This window comes from Brienomyrus brachyistius, unplaced genomic scaffold (assembly GCF_023856365.1).
Source record: "Brienomyrus brachyistius isolate T26 unplaced genomic scaffold, BBRACH_0.4 scaffold62, whole genome shotgun sequence".
In the NCBI taxonomy this organism is placed as follows: Eukaryota; Metazoa; Chordata; class Actinopteri; order Osteoglossiformes; family Mormyridae; genus Brienomyrus; species Brienomyrus brachyistius.
Window position 1 is genome coordinate 453,830 of NW_026042337.1, and position 23,095 is coordinate 476,924.

At 46.8% G+C, this 23,095-nt stretch overlaps 2 protein-coding genes across 6 annotated transcripts; both read left to right on the forward strand.

The window, feature by feature from the left end:
- Positions 1 to 4,596: 4,596 nt before the first annotated feature.
- prkag3a (protein kinase, AMP-activated, gamma 3a non-catalytic subunit) lies at positions 4,597 to 13,616 on the forward strand. Of its 5 annotated transcripts, XR_007387372.1 has the most exons (14): positions 4,644 to 4,740; positions 6,162 to 6,201; positions 7,795 to 7,846; positions 7,962 to 8,068; positions 8,262 to 8,343; positions 8,906 to 8,964; positions 9,255 to 9,300; positions 9,420 to 9,474; positions 9,631 to 9,757; positions 9,871 to 10,036; positions 10,321 to 10,358; positions 11,117 to 11,263; positions 11,736 to 11,908; positions 12,989 to 13,616. XR_007387372.1 is itself a non-coding variant. In XM_049001925.1 (13 exons), the coding sequence occupies exons 1-13, from the start codon at positions 4,723 to 4,725 to the stop codon at positions 13,009 to 13,011; spliced, it is 1,002 nt and encodes a 333-aa protein (XP_048857882.1). In that variant the 5' UTR covers positions 4,597 to 4,722; the 3' UTR covers positions 13,012 to 13,616. The 5 variants fall into 5 exon arrangements, 1 of the variants encoding a protein (XP_048857882.1); XR_007387370.1 differs by lacking the exon at positions 7,795 to 7,846 and having other exon boundaries at positions 4,597 to 4,740; XM_049001925.1 differs by lacking the exon at positions 7,795 to 7,846 and having other exon boundaries at positions 4,597 to 4,740; positions 11,736 to 11,829.
- Positions 13,617 to 14,563: 947 nt separating this feature from the next.
- LOC125725199 (reticulophagy regulator 2-like) lies at positions 14,564 to 20,946 on the forward strand. The gene is made up of 9 exons (XM_049001914.1): positions 14,564 to 14,972; positions 15,332 to 15,435; positions 16,137 to 16,167; positions 16,373 to 16,502; positions 16,733 to 16,817; positions 17,042 to 17,179; positions 17,757 to 17,845; positions 18,782 to 18,917; positions 19,768 to 20,946. Exons 1-9 carry the CDS (start codon positions 14,689 to 14,691, stop codon positions 20,355 to 20,357), a joined length of 1,587 nt encoding a protein of 528 aa, XP_048857871.1. The 5' UTR covers positions 14,564 to 14,688; the 3' UTR covers positions 20,358 to 20,946.
- The last annotated feature ends 2,149 nt before the right edge of the window (positions 20,947 to 23,095 follow it).

Sequence of the window (23,095 nt, forward strand, 5' to 3'; positions counted from 1 at the left end):
TTATTCTATTGTGTGGTTATTAAAATCGTTTTTTTAATGTGACGAGAGCACTGAACATATCCAGGCTCGTTAGTGTCTTAATTAGGCCTAGGCACAGTGCTTGCCCGCCCTCATTTGACCGCAATCTCCTGATCAGGTGGGCCTCTGCTTCCCTCTCTGCCCTACAGTGACGTGCAGCTAGTGAGGATCCTGGGACTATCCTGTGGATATTTTAAGACATGGGGGTGGCAGAGGCTGTGGTAGTTAGAGGGTACTGTTAGGTACCATGAACAAGTAAGTCAACCAACTGCTCCAGTAAGAGACCCAGTATAGAAACTGGTCATGCATGCACACATTTAGATGATATTGGTCTTCGCATAGCTGTTTTTCACCTTCTGACTCCGTCCCTCTCCGGCTTGTCCTCCATCCTCTCCTGACACTCCCTGTCCCTTGCCTGATGGGACTGGGCTAGGAAACATTGCATCACATTAATGTTGATCCGGTAGCTGAGGGTCGTATCCATCCACGCGGATCTGTTCCATAACGGGACGGCGTCAGCATGTGCTGATTCACGGTGTGTGGCGTCACACCCGAGCTCTCCACTCTGTGCCAATGCTGACAGGAAGCTGTGAAAGCGTGAGGAGCCACAGTGTAATACAATCCGGCACCATGCCACACATTCGGCAGGGGGACGCGACCGGCCGCACACAGACATGGATTTCTAGAGGGAAAAGCTGCTGCTCCGTTGCTTGAATTACTAAAATAACAAGCGTCTATGAGCACGTTCATGCTGCCTCCCTGGACAGCTGTGTCCTCACCCTTTATCGTGGCCTTTATTAGAAAGTCACATCTCTGGCATTTCCTCTGTAAGCGCCGCGGCTCTCGGCTCCAGACCCTTTGACAGTAGTTAACCTTTCTGTTTCCGTCACAAATATGTCCCTCGCTTCCTGTCATCACTGCAGTTGGCCAGCAGGTGGTAAGATTCCAGGCTTTTTTAGATTCCAGACAAGGGGCTGCGTTTCGACTTAATTTGAATTACTCCATAGGTACTGAAAAATAAATGTATCACTCTGTTATACAGTATGTCCCTATTGCAAAAGGCATATCTTAGAAAAGTTGCAATGATGAGTAAGATTTAGGCTTTTATATTGTTCATTATGATTGAAAATGAAAACCTCTTTGTCTCCACATCCCGAAGGCCAGTTGACTTTGGACGGAGGTTTTGGTTCCTCTCCACTGTTGCCATCTGGCTTTTTTTCTTTCATTTCTCTGTCTTTCATTTTCCCTGTTTTTGTATTACATTACAACATGACTAAGAGAGAGTATCACAATACACCCATGTAGAGCCCTTGGGGCGATGCTGTTGTGAAAGGCGTTATACAAAAACACATTTTTGAACGGTCCGTCGGGGCGGCATGGTGGTGCAGTGGTTAGCACTGTCGCCTCACACCTCTGGGACCCGGGTTCGAGTCTCCGCCTGGGTCACATGTGTGCGGAGTTTGCATGTTCTCCCCGTGTCGTCGTGGGGTTTCCTCCGGGTACTCCGGTTTCCCCCCACAGTCCAAAAACATGCTGAGGCTAATTGGAGTTGCTGAATTGCCCGTAGGTGTGCATGTGTGAGTGAATGGTATGTGAGTGTGCCCTGCGATGGGCTGGCCCCCCATCCTGGGTTGTTCCCTGCCTCGTGCCCATTGATTCCGGGATAGGCTCCGGACCCCCCGCGACCCAATAGGATAAGCGGTTTGGAAAATGGATGGATGGATGGATGAACGGTCCGTCAACAAGAGAGCAGGCTTCCCCTCTGCTGGCCTGCAGTCGGCACACACTATGGCCTTTTCACACACTATGCCCTTTTCAGAGTGAAGTTGGATGAAACTCTGAGTTAAATATTCACACCCGCAGCTTCACCGCTGCCCCGTGCTGTGGGACGAGGGCCTGCTGCAGTCAGCAGAAGCCTATCCACGCCTATCCACGCCTAGCCACGCCTATCCACGCCTATCCACGCCTAGCCACGGTGCGAAAACCCAAGTACCAGAAAAAACACTGCTAATGTATCCAGTTCTCAGTTAAAGAGAGACCCCACCCTCTATTTATGCTTTGTTTTCTAACTCTCAGTAACATATACTGTATAATAACATGTGTCTGTAGTGGCACCCTCTCACCACTAGGGGGTGTAAATCGTAACTTTTGCCATTACATGATTCAATATCTGGAGATACACTATATTGTCAAAAGTATTAGGGCACCCCCTTGAAATCACTGAATTCAGGTGTTCCAATCACTTCCATAGCCACAGGTGTATAAAATCAAGCACCTAGGCATGCAGACTGCTCCTACAAGAAAGAATGGATCGCTCTCAGGAGCTCAGTGAATTCAAGTGTAGTACCGTGATAGGATGCCACCTGTGCAATAGGTCCATTCGTGAAATTTCCTCGCCACTAAATATTCCATGGTCAACTGTTAGTGGTATTATAACAAAATGGAAGCAATTGGGAACAACAGCTACTAGGCCATGTAAAATCACAGAGCAGGGACAACGCATGCTGAGGCGCACAGTGTGCAGAAGTTGCCAAGTGTCTGCAGAGTCAGTAGCTACAGACCTCCAAACTTCATGTGGCCTTCAGATTAGCTCAAAAAGATTAGCCGAGCAACTGCATCCAAGCCTTACATCACCAAGTGCAAAGTGTCGGACACAGTGGTGTAAAGAACACTGCCACTGGACTGTAGTGCACAGACGTGTTCTCTGGAGTGACGAATCATGTTGCTCTGTTGGGCAATCCGATGGACGAGTCTGGGTTTGCTGGTTGCCAGGAGAACAGTACTTGCCTGACTGCATTGTGTCAAGTGTAAAGTTTGGTGGAGGGGGGATTATGGTGTGGGGTTGTTTTTCAGGGGTTGGGCTTGGCCCCGTAGTTCCAGTGAAAGGAATTCTTAATTCTGCATCACCCGAAGCCATTTTGGACAATTTCATACTCCCAGCTTTGTGGGAACAGTTTGGGGACGGCCCCTTCCTGTTCCAATATGACTGTGCACCAGTGCACAAAACAAGGTCCACAAGGACATGCATGAGCAAGTCTGGTGTGGAGGAACTTGACTGGCCTGCACAGAGCCCTGACCTCAACCCGACAGAACACCTTTGAGATGAATTAGAGCAGAGACTGTGAGCCAGACCTTCTCATCCAACATCAGTGCCTGACCTCACAAATGCTCTCCTGGAAGAATGGTCAGAAATTCCCATAAACACACCCCTAAACTCCTATTTGACTCTCCCTGCCGACCCATTGAGGCTGGGCTTCCCCTTTGAGTCTGGTCCCTCCCAAGATTTCTTCCTTCTAGGGAGTTTTTCCTTGCCACTGTCGCCTTTGGCTTGCTCACTGGGTGCTTTGGGTGCGTATGCTGTTAAGCGCTTTGAGACGATGTAATGTTGTGATAATGCGCTATACAAAAATAAATTTGTTTGTAAAACTTGTGGACAGCCTTCCCAAAAGAGCTGAAGCTGTTATAGCTGCAAAGGGTGGGCCAGCTCCATATTAAAGCCTATGTATTAGGAATGGGAGGTCATTAAAGTTCATGTGTGTAAAGGCAGGCGTCCCAATACTTTTGGCAATAGAGTATTTGATATGCTGTTCGACATGATTCAGTAATTCATGATCGACATTTTCAATGCAGGCATATATAACATAACGTTATTTAAGTGGAATTTATTTGAAGTGAAAAAAGACTTTTACAATTTAAAATGTCTCAAAAACACAATGTCTGTCCAAGAAACATTCTGTCTTAACAGCAAAGAAAGATTTCTGGAGATGTATAGCTTACTCTCTGAAAACACAGGAAAATAAGTATATGAAATGTTCTGTCATGTATTGGGTTCTAATCTCTACAGCGGAGAGTCTCCAGATTGCTTGTGGTCAGAATTTTTTTCACAGATATTTTTGGCAGCGTTTCAGCGTATTGTCATACTTTAATGATATGGGTCAATATGTGTTAATTGAGTCAATTATTGTGGCTTTGACGATCAATATATGGATTAGAATTGACTAATTGTTTCAACCCGGCTTAACAATGTTGCATAAAGCCAGGTAACAGGGTGCGGGAGCTATTAATAACATTCTGTAGAGCAGCCAATCACAGCTCCAGTACTCGCCTTGTGACTCTCTGTAGGACGTCTTCAGGGAGGGTGACAGGAACGGCCTCTGCGTTTGATCTTTCTAATCCACGTCACCTACTAATTGTCTCAGCCCATTCAGACCATGCGTCTCGGTCTGTGGAGGTTGTGACTGCTTATGCGCTGCTCGAGGCGTCACCACGGCGACCTTCTGTAGAGGCCGCTACATGCTTCAGAGGTAGCAGACTTACTTGCTTTTCCTTTCATTGCAGGACGTGTGCGTGTCACTTTGGGCTTATGCTTAGGGATACGTTGGTCCCTTTCAGACAAAGCCAGCGTATTTCCTGCTGGTGTCCCGATCCCAGTAGCTGTGTTGTACACACAGCCTCTGCCTCTGGATCTTCCCCTCCCCCCTCCTCCCCCCCCCCCCCCCCCCCCGGCAGGCCCAGTCCCTCCACCCCGCCCCCCAGCGCCAGCCCCCGACATGCCACTGCCAGCCTCTACTCCTAATTTAGACCCAACGGCTCCATGGTAGGCGAGCGCACTTGGAGCACGTTCAGGACGGGACAGGCGCCGCCGGTGAACTTCTGCTAACACACCACATGTAACCGGCCACACGCGCGGGACAGGCCCTCACCATGGACCCTCTTGGTCAGGTAAGGCACCTGCACACCCACACGTCTATGTACATGCATGCACATGTGTGTGGGAGCGTGTGGGTGAGAGAGCTAGAGAGGAGACTGGAAGCCCATAAACAGGCTGTTTTTGTGGTTAAACACAGATACATCCACTGCGCAGTGAGTCATAATGAAAATACTCTAATTTCTTCTGTCACACTCACAGTTTAAACTGACAGACTCAAAATTCAAATGCTGCTATTTTATTAAAATCTAACTTAGTTGAGATCTTGCATACTTTCCTTTAACCTAATTGGAGCATGTTAGAAGTCACTGCGTATGATGATGATTTTGTAATTCTGGTTTGCGAAAGCAAAACACAGTGAACTGCTGCTTAAAAAGGCCTCAACTCCAGTTTAATAGGTACCCAGTCTGCTAATCCAAATGCTTAAAATTTTATATTCAGAAGACATAACATATCTCACCAGGAAGTATCACAACAAAAACATGTGTCTCCCCGAACGCAGTTCTGACTTCTTCTGGGAAATGAAGTTCTGCTGCAACAGTGGGGAAGTCGTGCTTCACTGTTTATACTGAAGGTGCCTGAAACTGGATCTTCGTATAGACTAAACGATTTTGGAAAGGAGGCGGGGAAAAATAATGGAGAGGTATCATCGCCAGTGAGGCAGAACAGCTGGTGTGCTTTTCTCTGGGACAGGCTGCGGCAGTGTAGCATCTCATTATGCGAATGAGTCCACAGGAGACCGTGACAATAGCACCATGTGCTGTGGTGATGCGTACCAAGCTTTAGACCCCAGTGACTAATCCCTGTGATACAAAATAATATTTTTGCAGGAATCAGTCCTGTCCAGATGGCGAGTAAGACCCAGTGATGGAGGTCAGGGTACCAAATGGCTAGTCTGAGAGGGCAGGCTAACAGCATTCGGAGCGTAAAATTACTGGGCACAAAGCGGATCGGAGCGACGTAAAGGGAACGTCAGAAAAATGGTCATTTGGGCCAGTAATGGGAGGCCGGGTTGGTGTCAGGGTCTGGTCCGGTTTACCGTGGGTGAGAAAGTACAGAGCACCTTCACTTATTTAGTTAGCAATGAATAAGGGACGGAGTCCATGAAAAACACCAGTTACCAGACTCCTTGTTTTGCAACGTTTAGGCAAAAATACCTCAGTGCTCTTGTCATATCTGGAAACAAAACACCAAAACTGCCATCATGGTTTCACTAATTCCTGGGGGGAAATGCTGTGCTCCTCTGGGCGCTACGTGATTCAGTCAGTAAGAACCTTCACACTGGGTCCTCTAACACTGACTTTGCTATAAGTGCCACCCAGGCATTACTGAACCACGGTAAGTTGGGGATTTTGTCATTCTGATTTGCTGTTGCAAAATGCAGCAAACTCCTTCTGAAAGATCATTTGGTGCCCCCTCTGGTTTCTGTCCACAGGTCCCTGCTGTGGATGACAAGATCACCACGAAAGAGGCAGGTAACTGACAGCATGGGTGTAGGGGGGGCGTCGGAGGGGGCGGGCGTTGATACCCTGACCAATTCAGGGGGCTCAGCACTTTATTGGGGCTCTTGAATATAAACAGTAATAAAATGATGTAATGTAAGTTGGGGAGGGGGTCCAGGGTGTCATTCTGTCGAGGGGCCCAGAATGTTAAGCTATGGCCCTGGGTGTGTGCACATGAAAATGACTGATTCACTGTGACACGAGCCCTACTTTACCACATTAAGATATGTGCCAGAGGTCAATAGAGCATTCATCTCATGATGTACAGCCTAACATCTAGTCTCGTTTCATGAGTGCTGGCCAAAAGGGTTAGTAAGCTCTAACTGTAGGAATGTAGCACTCATTAGAAAGCCCCAAACATTTTGGTTGTCAATACTATTAGGTAACTTAACTGAGGGTTTGGGTAACTAGTAAACCAGACATGATTGTCGTACCCCTGGTTCGCACCGCCTGTTCCTGACAGGTTATGTTGTTGGTGTATGTATTTGTTTTTACATACTAAAGAATGTCTTAATCCTGCTTAGCCTACTGGAAACGGCTGTTGTCCGGCGTAAGCCATCAGAAGGCATTATTTCTTATAAATTGTAAATGTCGGCTTTTCACGCTGAAGTGTCTGCATAGAGCGAGGGGTGTTGAATGTCGCACATGTGATGCCGGTATGTTCACCATTCCTACACACTTTGCATACTTTTGCAGACTGTAGGGAGACGGAGTTGGTGAAAGACGTTGAGGTGGCAGCGGTATGGGAAAGCCTTGTCAGGGCTGTACCTACTTCTGCCCACCTAGTCGCTGACGCATACTTTGCAATTTGCTTTACAGACACATTTCGGATTCTTAGCCAGACAGGCAGGTTAAAACTCGTATTTCCCCATCGTGAATGTTGTAAAATGCAAGGTAGCCCTACCTCAGTATTTCTAGCCAGAATTTCCTTAAGCACGCACCCCACAGACAGACCCCCCTACTCCCCTGCTTGGGACGTTGCTCTTCAGAATGTTACATAGCAGGTCAATTTGCCGGAGTCTGGAAATACTGAAATATTTTTATATTTTTTTTCTTTTTTCCATAATCATGCAGGCTTGGAAAAAAAACTAAAATCGAATTCTATAATTTTCTGCATAGGCATATTGTAACGTCTTTACTTTAATATTCGCATTTATGGACTCCCTGGTCCCTTGAGGTGTAACACTTGGTCTTTGTGACAGTAATTGCTAAAACGTTCAGACAGACAGTGTTATCATAGACTGTGTAGAGATAAACATCCATTCAAACAGATTCAAAGCCATAATAAAGTTAATAATAAGGCACAATAATAAGATTCCCTCCAGTGTTACACGCGGGAGCTTGCTTTTGTAACTTAAGTGGTTCAAGTGACTGTATTTACTACTTAGATGAGTAATAAGGAGACGGTATGGTGTGTAGTGGCTAGCGGGGTCACCTTGCATCCCAGGAAACCGGAGTTTCAGCCCTGGTCATACCTTACATAGAACAAGCAGGTGTATAAAATGGATGGATGGACAAATGCACAGACAGATGTTAAGATCGGTGACTTCCTGTTTTGGGCTGTAGGTATTACTGCACACTGTGAGCAGACAGTGAATCATCATTCAGGACTTCAGAGGCAAGTGTGTCCTGTGGGTGGGAACGTACCTGCAAACTCAGGGGGTGGGATTAGGCCACCGCTTACAGGCTAACTGCCCCGCAGCAGGATGCTCCCCTCTCCTCTCTCCCTACAGGCCCCGATCCTGACATCGCCGTCTACACAAAGTTCATGATGAATCACACCTGCTACGATGCCATTCCGACAAGCTCCAAGCTTGTTATCTTTGACACTACGCTGCAGGTGGGCACCTCCCTGCAAAAAATAACCTTCCTCCACAAATGCATCTCCAAGAATTGTTGAAATTGAAATGTCCACATCCACATACCCAATCAAGGTAGCCTTTGGTATGCATTTATCTACAAACTAGTCCGCATCTGCCAGTCGCCCCACGGTTTCCGTGTGCAAACTATGTTCAAATGAGCTGTGTGTGCAGGTGAAGAAGGCCTTCTTCGCTCTGGTGGCCAATGGCTTGAGAGCAGCACCACTTTGGGACAACAAGCTGCAGTGTTTCGTAGGTAATGAAACCCTAGCAAACTCCTGGTGTCACTTTGCCATCCTTAAAGTCTTCCATAAGCCCGGCTCAGATGACAGCCCCACCCACTCCTCCGCAAGGCTCACTGACATCAGTGCTGTATTTCAAATTCCAAGACTCCTTATCAGCATCTCCCTACCCCACCCCCCCGACTTTTTTACAACCCCTCTCCATCATCTCTGCAGTGTACAATGACGGGGGCGCTAACTTTAGCCAGAACAGCTGGGCTTCAGTGTCTAGTGGGAATTGGCAGCTGGATAATCTCCCTTGCATTGGGCGTGGCTATAAATAGCCCCCATTCCCTCCACAAACAGGTGTCACGGTGCAGGCAGGAGAAAGGTGACGATCCACTGATGGCTCCAAGACAAGGGGGGTTTATTAAGGAAACTAACAACACTGGAGAAGGCAGGATAACAGATACATTCAAATACAGATAAATCGGCAGCAAAAATGCTGATACCATCAACAACACAACAAATAATTCATTTTCGTCTGTATATTTGTTTGTTGTTGGGTTTGCTACATATGTGCTCCTGCCCTTCCAGGAATGCTGACCATCACAGACTTTATTAACATTCTCCATCGCTACTACAAGTCCCCCATGGTGAGTTTCTTACCCCACCCCCTACAGTCCTCCTATCCCTGTCTCCATGCCCCACCAGTGTCCCACCCTCAATCACAAAACCCCAGGCAAGTTTCAGCAGCAAAAACAAAAGTAACATTGACATCCCCTGCATGGAAAAATCAAGAGTAACGCAGTGTAGCTTTGCCCCTGCCGATGCCAAGAGTCACCAGGGAAACCCCTTTGCTGGAGTTACAACAGCATTAGTGAAGTAGCATTAGTGAAGTAGCATTAGTGAAGCCCAACTGAATTCGCTCATTTGTGTCTCGCAGGTACAGATCTATGAGCTGGAAGAGCACAAGATTGAAACATGGAGAGGTGATCTGTTCGGATGTAGATTAATCGATGAGCTCAATTCAAATGAGGCCCGAGATGACAGCCGTGTTTTCTCATTACAATTTCCATGTGACCTTCCCACACCTTATCACCTGCTCCAGAAGTGTACCTGCACTACTCCTGCCATTCACTGATTAGCATCACACCAGACTCCAGGTAAACCAAAGGCACTGGTACCTCTAAGCCCAGCAACACATGGCGGGTCCCACCCACCTACCCCCCTCCCTTCTGCCAGGTCCCCGCTGGTGTATTCCTACATGGCAACTAGTTAGGATGGGTTGATTAACTGTTAATGTTCTCGCCTTTCTTCAGCTTATTTGACGCCATCTACTCGCTATTGAAAAATAAGATCCACCGACTTCCCGTCATCGACCCCGAATCTGGAAACGTCCTGCACGTACTGACGCACAAAAGGATCCTCAAGTTTCTGCATATCTTCGTGAGCGCCCCCTTTTCTTCCATACCCCCATTTCACGACATTTTTAGTATGCTTAAAAGTCATACAGCCAAGCTTTTTAGTCAGCTCGACTCCCTGGCGCTGTCTCTCCCCAGGGTGCGGCGATCCCGAAGCCGCGTTTCCTGCAGAAGCGCATCAAGGAGGTGAAAATCGGGACGTTTAAGCGCATCGCCACGGTGAAGGAGACTGAGACGCTGTACGACGCCCTGTCCATTTTCGTGGAAAGACGGGTGTCCGCGCTGCCCGTGGTAAATGAAAAAGGTGCCTGTTTTAACCTTAGCTTTTTAATTTGAAATATTTATCTCGAAACATCTGTCTATCCATCGATCGATCTGTTGACATTTTTAAGTGCACAGTTCTGACAGTTGAACTCATGTCAGATTGCATATAATTGCAGTGTCTTGTGTTCTCTGACAAAATATGTCTCCTGATGGATCGTCTTTGTTTTTCGTTATGAAAATACTACAGGGGTGGTGGCGGGCAATAAAAAATAGTAAAAAAAACTACAGTCATCAGTCTAATATAACGTCCACTTTCTTTTCCAGGGAAGGTGGTGGCCCTCTACTCCAGGTTTGACGTCATCGTACGTATTGCAGCTGTTTAAAATTTTAATATGTTTTGCCGTCGGCCTGCCGCACGTTTACGGTAGTTATTGTCAAAGTTGTTTCTATAACAATATAAGCTATTTCATGAAATCCAATCATTTTAGTTGGGCTGTACCTTTATTCTGAACTTGTCCTGTTGTAGCCCTTTAAGTATCGCCAAACAATATTTTTTCTTACCAGATTTTAATTTCTAACGCGTTTGAGCTCTGCTCCTGGTTAGGTAAACACGATACGGAAAGCCATGGTTATAATTATTATCAATGCTGTAACGCTTTATAATTATACCTTTAAAATTGCACGTTAAAAATAACTCAGCGGGTGTATTGTACTTTAAATGCGCTTCTAAATGAAAAGAGTATGCAGATATTGCAGTAATTACTGTGAATATCACCTCTAATTACTGCTAATGAGGCTTCCAAGCCATGGAGGAGTGAATTATGCGGTATTGAAGAATGCCTGGTTTAACCCATTTCCCACTGGTTAATCCATTGGTTCCGACTGGGTTTAGCGAAACATACCCCCCCCCACCACCACCTTTATAACTGCGTTTGAAACGCGATCCACAAGGGGGCGCCAAGCGACTGTCTGTTCTCAAGATTAACGCTGTAACAGCCTTTGCCAAATTCCTCCGTTACATTGTGATGTCGGGTCTTTTCTGTCCAAAATCCAGTTTATTTTTTTGTATGTTTTAAGCAGTGTCCTTATTGCCCTCCCCCATTTTGCTGAAATGGGACAGAACCTTGCTGCGCAGAAGAATTACAATAACCTGAACATGACCATGCGGGAAGCGGTGCAGAGCAGAGTATGCTGCGTCGAGGGCGTGCTAAAGTGCTACCCGCACGAGACACTGGAGGTCATCATCGACCGCATTGCCAAAGCTGAGGTGGGCTTGCGTGTGCCCAAAGCACCCCTGTGAGGGGTCAAATGCTGAGTATCCAAACAGATCCCGCCAGCTGACATGTGTAGGCTGTTTAGAGGAGCGTTTTAAGATCATTATGAGACAAAATGAGGTTTTTGAATCCGTAGTGGGTAGAATTTTGGGCATTGTCAATCATCGACTGGTTTAACTCATTCCTTATAGGTTCTTGGTAGCCAGGGGAGTTTTTAGCCATTGAAAAGATCAGGAGATAAATCAAGTTAACCTGGGGCTTGACTTTTTTTTTTTTTGTTGAAGGAAGATTGGCATCGGGGCTAAAATACTTGTGGTTTGGCTTAAAATACTCAGGTCAATAGCCCCGAGTGATGGAACCTAACGACGCCCATGTTGGTAACCCGATTGATTCTCATTGGCTGAAAGCAGACAGTGGTTAACGGGAACCTGCCCTGCCAGATTCAGAGCTACTCCCTCCCCGCAGGTTCACCGCCTGGTCCTGGTGGACGAGGACGACGTGGTCAGGGGGATCATCTCGCTCTCTGACCTGCTCCAAGCTTTGGTCTTGACGCCGGCAGGTATTGACGCCCTTTACTCTTAGCATCTGGATGGGTGTCCGCCCACACTCACCACATCACAGCCCCTTTCGCAGCCCAGGTAGGCATCCAGCCCCCGGTTCCTGCCGTTAGGTTCCTGTCCTGCAGCCCAGTGCTGTGCAGGCTCTCTGTATCTGCCTTGCTTATTGCCTTCTGCAAGTTTTTACGTTGCCACATAGACAGATGAAGGCTTGTTCAGTTCTGAGCTTCAATTATAATTTTCACCCAAAGATAAAGGGTAGGACTCATACCAGTGGCAGAACTGTGCATCGGGCCCTGGGTCCATGTCCATGACCCCCCCCCCCCATCTCCCCCCGCCCCTTCTAAATTCACACCTAGGGCCTGCCTATGCCAGTTGCAGCAGTTGCAGGTGATGAAATTTCAGTGGTCTCCAAATATCAAATATCATACCCATCATGCACTGCAGTAGTTAGTAAATTCCATAAACACGTTTTTTCATCAAATACACACCTCAACAACATAGTTTGACTCCAAAGCATTACAAACTATCACATTTCAAAATTGGTTTAAGTATTGTACCAAATATTTTCTTGCAGTGACTCCCACCATAATGAGATTGTATACATAATAATGAGAGCTATAAAAGTAGCATGTGACAATTCCATACAAAATGTATGACATCACCCAATGTCAACCAGCAGAATAACCAGCGCAGAGGGGGTTAAACCGGGTAGTGTGGAATAATCACACACTTTCTTTGTCTTTCGTCCACACAGTTTGACAGATTTTATGTCTTGGCCCACAAATGACACCTGCAGTTGAAGGGTTTGGTTCCACGTTCATGTTTTGTTCCGCTGTGAATGTGAAGGACACATTCCTCATTCTGTTTGCATGTAACTGTCAGTTCGTATCCATTTACGGTTTATAGCCGACGCGACTCTCCTGCCATTTAATATCCAGTGGAGACTTTTCTCTGCTCCTCCAGATGGAAATACCATCTAATGCATAAACCAAAATAGCAAAGTTATACATTTGTGACATTTATTTTGCAATCTAGGTAATCCTGAATATTTGGCTCGATAGCCTTTATTCCTTATCCCGATATTTAACATAATTCACATTTGGAGTAAGATGGACTTATCTGGTGTCTAATTAGATGTCATTCTGTTGTGTTTTTCAGATTTCAAGACAAATGAGCTGTGACAATTCAAAGAAAGTATGAAATGAATCACGGATTAAGAAAACATTTTTTTTAAATATACATCCATTTATAACAACAGTGATTTTTTTCAGTGTTGGATGTATGAAATGTACACACTCCAAAACAAGTGATAATTAATCCTCCGGTCCTATTTAATATGATACATTTACCTGTCCATTGTTTGCCTGATAATTTATTTTTTTGTGTATTTTGTATGGGATATTTTATATTGTTTAGTATTGTTTAGATCACTTAAACATTATTTAAGTATCTATGCTTGGCCGTTCCCTTGACATTAATTGACATAATCATAGGCAAATAATTGTAAATAACAGTGCATTGATTTACGATGCATTGTAAAACACAGGACAGCTGCACTTCTCTGCCAAGTAATCCCAGTGTTACTTTTGCAGAATGAGGTAGAGGTTTACAGCATATCGATTTTGTTGGTGTATTTTATCTTACAGCGTTTCCTTTCAAACCTCACATTTGGTTATGATGAATGTGTTTTTTAACCGCAGAATTTTGCACGTCAGCAACATTTTATATTACAGTGACTGAAGTAATTGTACTTAATAAAAACGGATGTTACAGTTTCATTACAGTGACATTTGAAGTTTGTTACTGGTTTGTTTTTTCTTATTTGCAGATCAAAGGACTTCTGCTTTTCAGGAGTATCTGATCACAGCATCGCACACAAAGAGCTCCCACATAAGCCAGAAAGCAGTGTATGATTTACTACAACCAAGGAATACGTTTTATGTTACCGTACACATAAACTGTTACACTGTGGCAAAAGGGCATTCTTTAAAAAATCTACAATCTAAATGCAAAAGTATGTATTCAGCATTAATGTTTATTATTATTATTTCTCTTATTTTCCAGTATAATTTTTACAGTATGTTAATAATTCACAAAATTCACATTCAAATGTACAGCGCGATGTCAGTTGTAACATTGACCACATAATATTATCGTTCTACATAGCAATCCGTTTCTAGTGAAAGTCTGAGACTAACGATCAGCATTGTGTTACAACAACATGGTTTATCCATTTGATGCTACGGAATGGTTCCCAAATGTGTATAGAAACAAAGAATCCTTGTCATTTATACGGCGAGTGGCGTGATTATGACGGCAAACTAGGGAAATGTATCGAACCCACCGAAATGTCCTTGTGAGGCTTTACGTACGTTTAGCTAAGCGCAGACGTGGAAATTACAGTACACCAGAGGTTCCTAACCCATTTCGCAGCCTGATGAAGCTTATGGACACCATCTCAGAATAATATTAAAAATAACTGTCATCCAGGTGGGGGCTACACAGTGGTGGTGCTTGATGTGGCTCCCCATTGGTTCCGTAAAGCGCTTTAGGTGTCTTGAAAAGCGCTATATAACTGTATCATTCATTCATACATAATTTCTATCGGTACCAAAGAGAGGGGAGCAGCAAATACTACTGTGGTTTATTGCCTATGTTCATACTTGGAGGGGATATTAAAATTCATTTAGAAGTTAGTGGTTAAGAACCAGACCAGTAGGTGGCGACAGTGAAGCGCTGTCCGCTCCCGGGCGGTAAACAGGAAAAAACACGTGACAGGGAAAGGCTACAGTATCTTCCCTTATTGGTTTTTAAATGCATGACGGCCTTCGAGAAACCCTCCCTTACTGATCCCCGTCATGCACAAAACAACAAAACCGAGCGGAGAAAAGATGGCGAGCGGGGAGGAGGCTGGACGCCCCTCCGTTTCCCCCTCCTCGGTGGGACTGGAGGCACTGTTCACGGCCGAGGCCGCCGGCCGAGCGGACGGGGATGGCAGCCCGGAGCTGGCCAAGCTTCGGGAGCGCCTTCAGGGCTGGCTGTGGCAGTACGAGCCGGCGGTGCTGTGGGCGCAGAGGCTGCTGGTGTGGGAGAGGCCGCTGCAAAGCATCTGCGTCGCCTTCGCCCTCAACACCGCGTTCTGGTAAAGCGAAAAACGGCCATTTCTGGTAATTCGTGGCAGGCACGGGGCAACGCCCCCCTGGCGTTTGCAGAGAAATGTGATTAAGGAGGAAAGCTGCTTTATAAGACGCGCTAACATGGGGAGCGCCCGAGCAGGGGCATAAACATCCGTTAAATCTACGGTGCAATGGTCTCTCAGCAGCGAGACAGGCGAGATCTCTGGTTAAGGTTTAAATGCCAGTATCTATAGAGCAGGAACCGCCCCTGAAGCGCTTTAAAAAGCGTGATCTGTGGTTAAGTAAAAGCTTTTGCGCTTTATCGGTAAATGCATGCACCGTCTCGCGGTGCGAAGCCCACATGGGTCCGCTTCCTGTGCCGCAGGCTGCTGTCGTCCACGCCCCTCCGGCCCATCTTCCTCATCAGCGTCTCTCTCATCAGTCTGGTGCTGCTCGAAAGGTGGAAGGACAAGTTGCCCAGCATCCCAGGTGAGGTACCCGGTACCCGGCATCATTGTCGCACGCGGCTCAGCGTGCTGGTTTTCCCGGTGTAAAGTTGGGTTGTTTTATGCAAGTTTTGCATGCAATTTTTTAGCGCCCCCCCAAAAATTGGTGCATTGAAATATTCTTGTAGAACTTATGATATTGCTTTATCCTGAACAGTGCCACAGTTCATCCTATCCCATGCAGTACAGGGAATGTCGTTGCGGGATCCCGTGGATGGGAACCCTAGTCTGTCTCGGCACATATTCCAGTCTAGCTGTTACCCAGGGCAGCGTGTGGCTCAGCAGGCTACGCCTGTGGCTGTAAGGCCTCAGATTCGAACCTGGCTTCAGTAGAATGGTCACATGAGCAGGACCCTCACCTGCATATGTGTCTGTGTGTGATGGGGTAGGTGAAAAGAGAATTTCCCCATACAGATCAATAAGGAGTAATTATTCTGACAAATACACAGCCTACGCTGTCAGAAAAAGAGTAGCAATTTGTGCCAAAGTACTCTTGTTTTTTGATGACAGTGTGCAGGCAGTTCAGAAATCAGTCTAAGTGCATCTTTGGACTGTGGGCAGAAACCCACGTGACCCGGGTTATAACTGGCAAACAGTGTCATCCTGTGCTTCCCCAGATGGGATACTTGTTTATTTTGTTGTCAAAATGTTTGATACAAACTTTTTTCTCTCAATTTTATGCAGTCCATTATCCCGACTCCGCCATGCCCGAAAGGTACGTCTAGCTAACTAGCGCAGGTTTATTTTCCCTGGGGGGGGGGGGGGTTGATCCCCGTGCTGTCCCTCCCTGTGCGTGATGCCTGCCTCACATCCCTCTGCACGGTGCCACCTCCTCTTTCTCCAACCGCTGAGGATATTGCAGCTGCTCCATCTTTCTGAGGCTTTGACCCTAAGCGTGACCCTTGTTCCCGACGCGGCAGGGAGGGCATGACAGTGCGACCGCGGCTCCTCGGCGTCCCCGAGCTGAGTCACCATCTCGCCGAGACTTACTTCACGTTCACCCTCTACGTCCAGGAGATGCTGCTCTACAAACGACAGAACCACGGGAAGGTGAGGTCCTGGAGGGCCGGCATTGCATCTTTTATGCATTTTAACCAACTGAGGAAACATGTCAAGCCTTAAACTAGTTGTCTTTCCACACTAGTTCAATCATGTCCTCTATTAGATGATTATCTATGGATTGTGATCTGTATTGTACTGGAAAGGTACAACGGCTGTGAAGGCTTTCTGCTCTGTCATGCTAATTGACGATGTAATTACATTCTCCCCCCTCCCCCCAGTTCTGTGCGTTGATGTGTGCAAGCTGCCTGGTCCTGGCAGTTTTAGGACACTATGTTCCAGGCATCATGATCTCCTATATTATATGTAAGTAGGGTACCATCTAAACATCCAAACTGTTAAGTAATGATACCGCGGTAGCTGTGTGTGCTTTTTTAAGTAGACTCCTGCCAGGGCACCTCTATAGAAATGCAACTTATAATGATTTTTCTTAGAATGGTATCAGTCCTGAGACTCTGGTTGTTTTTTCCTACTGCTACCTCCAGAGGGCAGTGTTCTCTTTGCCTGAGTGTGGTCTGTCCCATACACAGTGCTCAGCGTGTTGCTCTGGCCTCTGGTGGTCTACCATGAGCTCATCCAGAAGATGTACACTGGCCTGGAGCCCGTCCTGATGAAACTGGACTACAGCATGAAGGGGGAGGAGCGGCACCACAAGCATGACAAGAGAAGTGGGTGTCCCCAGCCACTCCGGACCCCTCCCCCCAGCGCACGGCCCATCGGACGGCCCATCGGTGTCCTTAGTCAGCTGGTCATCACGGTGTTGCCGTAAACCAAGGTTCCCCAATTCCCATCCCGGTGGCCCAGTCTGCACCACAGTTTGCAGATCTCCCTGCCACAACACACCTTATTCAGCTCACCAGCCAATTGGCAGGTTTTGTAGGTGTGTCTGAGCAGGGAAATCTGCAAAGTGTGGTACTGGCCTCCAGGATCGGAACTGGGGAGCCCTGATGTAAACATTGCCTGATAGCTTAAATAAGAACTTGCTGCAGTGGATTCTTTGCTGTGATTGTCCCCTTCAGAGTCATTTAATACACGGAGCCGCATAGGTGGGGGCCTGGAAAAAAGCTTTTTAGAGACCAGTTTTTAGAGTCTGTTGTGCAGCTACTGAAATTCCATAGTTTTTGTCCTTAAAGGGGCCCCAACACTGGAAGGTGATGGTGCCGCTGTTTACTGAAATGGTGCTGTGTGTCCCGTGTTCAGCATATTGCGACGAGACGCCCTTGTCTATCTGATGTGCCCCTGCAGAGGTGAAGAAGGAGAGCGAGGATGGCAGTGAGCCTCAGGCCGAGACGGAGAGTGAGAGTGAGGGTGAGCTGTCCTGCTTCACCCCCACGGTGAGGCCCTGCGTATGCGTGTGTGCGCACGTGTGTGTGGGTGTTTCATGCACTCGCTGATGCAGTCACCCCTGTCCGATAAACTTTTAATTCGGTGTGTGAACTAAGGACAGTTGCAGACAGCTTGGGTTTGGGTAGATGAAAAAAAAAAACAGAAGTTTCCGGATGATCCAGGGGCCGTTTGCTCCACTGGGGGCAGATCTTCTTCCTGCTGACTGAACGAGGAGAGCAGAGGGATGGTCCTCAAAGCAGGATTTCTCAGGCGGCTGGGATAACTTAAGCTAGAAGGCATGATCGTCCAGTGAGAGCTTAGGTAAGGAGCATTCCTATTGGACAATCATGACTTCTAGCTTAAGTTAATCCAGCTATCTGAGAAATCCTACTTTGAGGACCATCCCCCTTCTCTCCTGGGAGCTGCCTCCTCTCTAGGGCTGCTTGAAATATCATGCACATGCGCAATAGTCACATCACTTTGGTCGGCAGTGCTTTAGGCCTGTTGACACAACTCACAGCAACCCCACCTTTACTTATTTGATAGACTTTGTCGGTAAGTTCTGCTTGGCTGTGGTTTATTTAAGGTCATCCCCTTTTTTGTGTTATAAATATCATGGTGTTACTGGAGGACGTTTCACTTGATGCGATGTGATATAGTGCAGCCCCGTTCGCCCAGTTGCAGAGCTTTGAGGAGCTCATCTGTACCTCCTAGGTGAACCCGGTGCATCTGAGAATTCAGTTCAGTTCAATTTATTTCTGTATAGCGCCTTTCACAACAGTCGCCCCCCCCCCCCCCCCCCTTTCATGGGTGTGTTGCGGTAAAGAGAGAGCGACGCAAAAACAGGGAAAAGGAAACGCAAAGAAATAAGAGCGAGGCAGGTGACAACAGAGGGGAGGATGCCGGTTGGGTTCATGCTGATTTAACGCTGATTCCCCGGGCAGGTGGACGTGAAGACCACAGCGTTGGCCATGGCCATCACTGACTCGGAGCTGTCCGACGAGGAGGCCTCCATCCTGGAGAGCGGCGGCTTCTCGGTGTCCAGAGCCACCACGCCGCAGCTCAGCGACGTCTCAGAGGGTGATCCTCCATCCCGTTCGCTTCCTGATCCTCCGGTTCCCTTAACGGGCAGAATCTTCTTATTCCTTCTGTGTTCAGTAGCTGGTCATTTTCACCGAGCTGTGGATTTTTGGCCTGTAGTGTGGGGCCATTTCTCATAGTTTCTTTTCAGCTTTGATTTGAAAAAGTTGTGGAGGTGGGGCTAATTTTTTTTAAAGCAAATATTGTCAAACGCCACTGAGAGGGTAATCGGGGGTAAATGTGGAAGCTACTGGCTTTAGAACACAAGACTAATACAGAGTATTAGTAATACAGACACACCCTGGGTTACGATGGTCCGTGTTATGATATGTTGACTTTGTGGGTGAATGTTTTTCACTTTCAGTACATTATTCTACAAATTACACAGAGATATTCAACACCTTTATTATAAAACAGGCTTTGTGATGATGATTTTCCCCAACTGTAGGCTAATGTAAGTTTTCTAAGCATGTTTAAGGTAGGCTAAGCTAGACTAGGATGTATGTTAGATTAGGTGTATTAAAATACATTTTTGCCGCACGATAATTTCGCCTTACGATAGGTTTATCGGAACGTAACCGCATCATAACCCAGGGAGTCTCTGTTATTCTTTGTATATGGCCAATGTCAATTCTGGAATGAAATGTCTCCTGAATATGAAATATGTCTGAATATGAAATTTCTAGAAGGAAGTGCCAGTTTTCAGTTTTTGTTGTTTAGCGGTTATCCGTGAACCTGATGAAAAACTGGTCTGGTCGTGGATTTCATTTAGTCACCTTGGCTCATTAAGGTTGCTTGGTTACCCCAATCCGACTTCAGTTCCTGCTCTTTTTTTGTGTCCGTCTCTCAGATCTGGACCAGCAGAGCCTGAACAGTGAAGCAGGCGAGTCCTTGTCCAGGGACCTGCCTGAGTCACCAGCGCCGGCGTCACCCGGCCCAAACCACGGCACCGCTGCTGGTCCCCAGAACCTCCCACAAAGTCCTGAGAGTCTCCTGATCCGGCACCTGGCATCGCCGCTGCACTTCGTCAACACACATTTCAACGGCCACGGGGAGGTGGGGGCCCCAACACTGGGACTGAGCGAGGTCCCCAGGGGCCCGAATCCGTCCCTGGAGGCGCTGAGCGAGGAGATCGTGAACACGGCCATCTCTGCCGTGGTGCAGGGCACCTTGAGAGTCCTGCTGAGCTCTAGCGAATCTCCCCCCGCCGACCCCGAGCCTGGCTCCGCCTCCACGGACGACGGCACCGCCAAACGGGACGAGTCGCCTCTTCCCACCACCGCCTCGGCCCACGGGCCGGATGAGGATTTCGAGCTTCTGGACCAAAGTGAACTGGAATCGACAGATGGGGACCAGAGCGAGATCTCCGTTGGCCCGGAGACGGAAGCAGGTGTTACCCCGGCGACCCCACCTCCTAGCCCCCGCCGGCAGGAGTCGTAGCTTGCCGACGAAACTGAAACGGACTAAACTGTTGATTTTATTTATCATCCATGAAGTATTGAGCGCACCAAGGGGAACAGGCCAGGCCGGGTACCAGCTACGGTTTACTCGTGTGTCTGTGATTGGGCAGCGGGATCCCTGTGACTCCCCCCATGTGGACAGGAAGTCGCTGCCCGGGGGCTTGATGGCAGTTTGTGGTTGACAGCATTGGCGTGTCAGTAGCCAACTGGCTACTACAGTCACAACAGGTCCTGAACACTAACAGCTGTTGGGCTTTAAGTGGGAATATAGAACCCTAATCTGTGTGTTGTTTAGGATTCGGTTAACTTTTGGCTAATCTATAGTAAAATTGGAATTGCTAATATATTCAAGGCTAATCTAACCCGCAAGTTATTTCCCCTTTCAGAGAACGATTGTAAACCCTGTAGCTGCATGTTCAGAGGTCCTAGTGGAAAGTTGGCCAGTTTTTACCACATGATCAAGCGACAAATGATTCTACTTTTTCTGACCATTATGCTACGTTTGTTTAATCGAGAGTATAGACACTACACTGAAGTATTTAAGATTTTTATTAAAATGTTTTGCAATATTTGCTATGCTTTATATTATGTTTAAAAATTGGTTAATCTGTATTGCTTTTTTTTTAACTGAAGTTCCTAAATGCACTAAAATCCAACATGACACATTGACACCTAATTGTCACAATATTCCCGCCTCAGATCAGGCGGCATTCTTGCATAGAAGTTCTGTGTGGAATCCAACAAGTTCTTAAATTGAGAACTTGGTGCTGCGTTTGTGGGTTGGGGTTCTCTTTGAGAAATGGCCACAAAAAGGAAAAAAAAATCCCAGAGTGGTGACCCCCCCCCCCCCACCCCACCCCACCCCACCCCACCCCACCCAGGTTATATTTTTTACTGAGTTGCTGTCTGTGGTTTTCTGTTTTTGTTTATTTAATATCAGACCTGCCAGACTGAGAGCCACAGCCACAGGTTTGCCTTTGTTGGGGTCTCTGAATGCAACAATCATCGCTTTCTGATCCACAAAGCCGGTGCGCTAAGGTTCACCTGACACCTCCCCGCTTGATGCTTGGTGGAAGGCAGCAGAACAGTACGGTTGTTATTTTTAGATACATGCAGATATCCCAGCTCTCCCAGGCGTTCCCAGAGTCTCCTGCATGTTCATGGAAGATCCCAGATGCTGTCGTCCTCCAAAGATTCTAGATAAGCTCTGGGGTCTTTGCTCTCTCTTGTACGTTCTCGCTCTGCAAAACAAATTTCCGGGATATTGTATATAATTTGCGGATGTCAGGGAGTGAATACTATCGTGTGGGAGAGTCCAGGAACTTCCAGAAGAGGTGGGATGTCTGCAGATGAGTGAGCTGCAGTGGACCAGAGGACACTGGTGAAGTTTGGAGATGTTTTACCCAAACTGCCATCATCACCCCAGGGAGATTTAGTCCTCATGCTGTAACATAAAGTAAGGGAACACTAGACAAACGTGTTTGATTTGTGAGTAAATTGTCTGCATTTGTCCCCAAGCTCCGTACCACCATGTTTGTTGTTTAGTCGAGTACTTTCTTCCGTAAATGAAGAGAAAGTATCGGTTCTATGTAATTATGTAAACGGTGAAGCACAAAAACCGTGAACGAGGCAGCGCGGGACTGGTAGTTGACAACCTGGTTTGGGGTGAAAATACGTTAATTGGTTAGCGGGCTTGGTGGCTCAGGAGGCTTCCGAGCAAAATAACCCCCTTCAGCAGGGAAATTCGTGGGCAGAGGCTGAGCGCAAGCCAGCGATTAGCGCCACCCTCAGGAAAAAGAGCCAGCCGCTCTTCTGCAAAGCTGCGTATCACCAAGACAAAGACTAATATTTGGGCTCTACTTGAGAATAAAAAGAAAAAAACAAGTGAAAAGGGAGAAAAAATTCGGCCAAACACAAGCTGGGCGTTTCAGTCTCTAAACTCAAATGCGGTCCTTTTACTTTCAGGGTAACACAAAGCTTTGTTACTGACGTGAAGATAAAACATTTCAGTTACGGAGAAGCTGTGTGCCCAGTTGGTATAAATGAGCTCTGGTTTCGAAAACACCCACGTTCTTTTTTTGTGAGTTTTGGAAAGTCTGCCTACATAAATATCCTTTAAGTAAGCATTGCAAGTTGGCTGTTGAGCAGCCTCATCAGTCGGAACAACAGACACGGCTTTGAAAAAAACACCGCTTTTTGGTTCAACTAGACTGTCCAGGCGAAATTCAGGAAGTGTGACCAGTCTCTGCCTCGTCAGCTGGGCCAACGTGAGCCGTGGGTTTTGTAAAAAAAAAATGTTTGTACAGTCCTGGTTGTTTAGTCCGTTTACCTTTTGAAATTTCCTTAGCTGGTAACCCCACTGTGTGATAAAACTGTATTAAACTAACAGCATGCAGAAAACATCCTAAACCTTGACTTTGCCCGTGAAACTCAAGTTGTGAATCTGAGTTCTCCCTGGCACAAAGTGATCCTTAAAGACAACCCTTGTGAAAGCAATCTGATTTGCAATAACAGTCCCCTGAAACACATAGCCGTGTTTACCTGTAAAAACTGAAGAGCAGAGTTATTTACAGCAAACAAACTGGCGCCAGATGCCAAATCGTGACCTGAAAAATGTGTTTGGGACAAGGTGACCCAGACTGAAAAGATCACAAAGTCTGACGCAAAGTGCCAAACCCCAAATCCACTAAGAAAGTCAGAAACCAGTCATTTCGGGGA

What these genes read in the sequence shown, in the direction of transcription:
- prkag3a (XM_049001925.1), top strand. An exon ending in AGCATCACACCAGACTCCAG is followed by an intron (nt 9,475 to 9,630) that starts GTAAACCAAAGG and finishes GCCTTTCTTCAG; the next exon opens with CTTATTTGACGCCATCTACT. An exon ending in ACCGCATTGCCAAAGCTGAG is followed by an intron (nt 11,264 to 11,735) that starts GTGGGCTTGCGT and finishes CCCTCCCCGCAG; the next exon opens with GTTCACCGCCTGGTCCTGGT.
- LOC125725199 (XM_049001914.1), top strand. Translation starts at nt 14,689, where the DNA reads ATGCACAAAACAACAAAACCGAGCGGAGAAAAGATGGCGAGCGGGGAG. An exon ending in GACTCCGCCATGCCCGAAAG is followed by an intron (nt 16,168 to 16,372) that starts GTACGTCTAGCT and finishes CCGACGCGGCAG; the next exon opens with GGAGGGCATGACAGTGCGAC. An exon ending in CCACAAGCATGACAAGAGAA is followed by an intron (nt 17,180 to 17,756) that starts GTGGGTGTCCCC and finishes GTGCCCCTGCAG; the next exon opens with AGGTGAAGAAGGAGAGCGAG.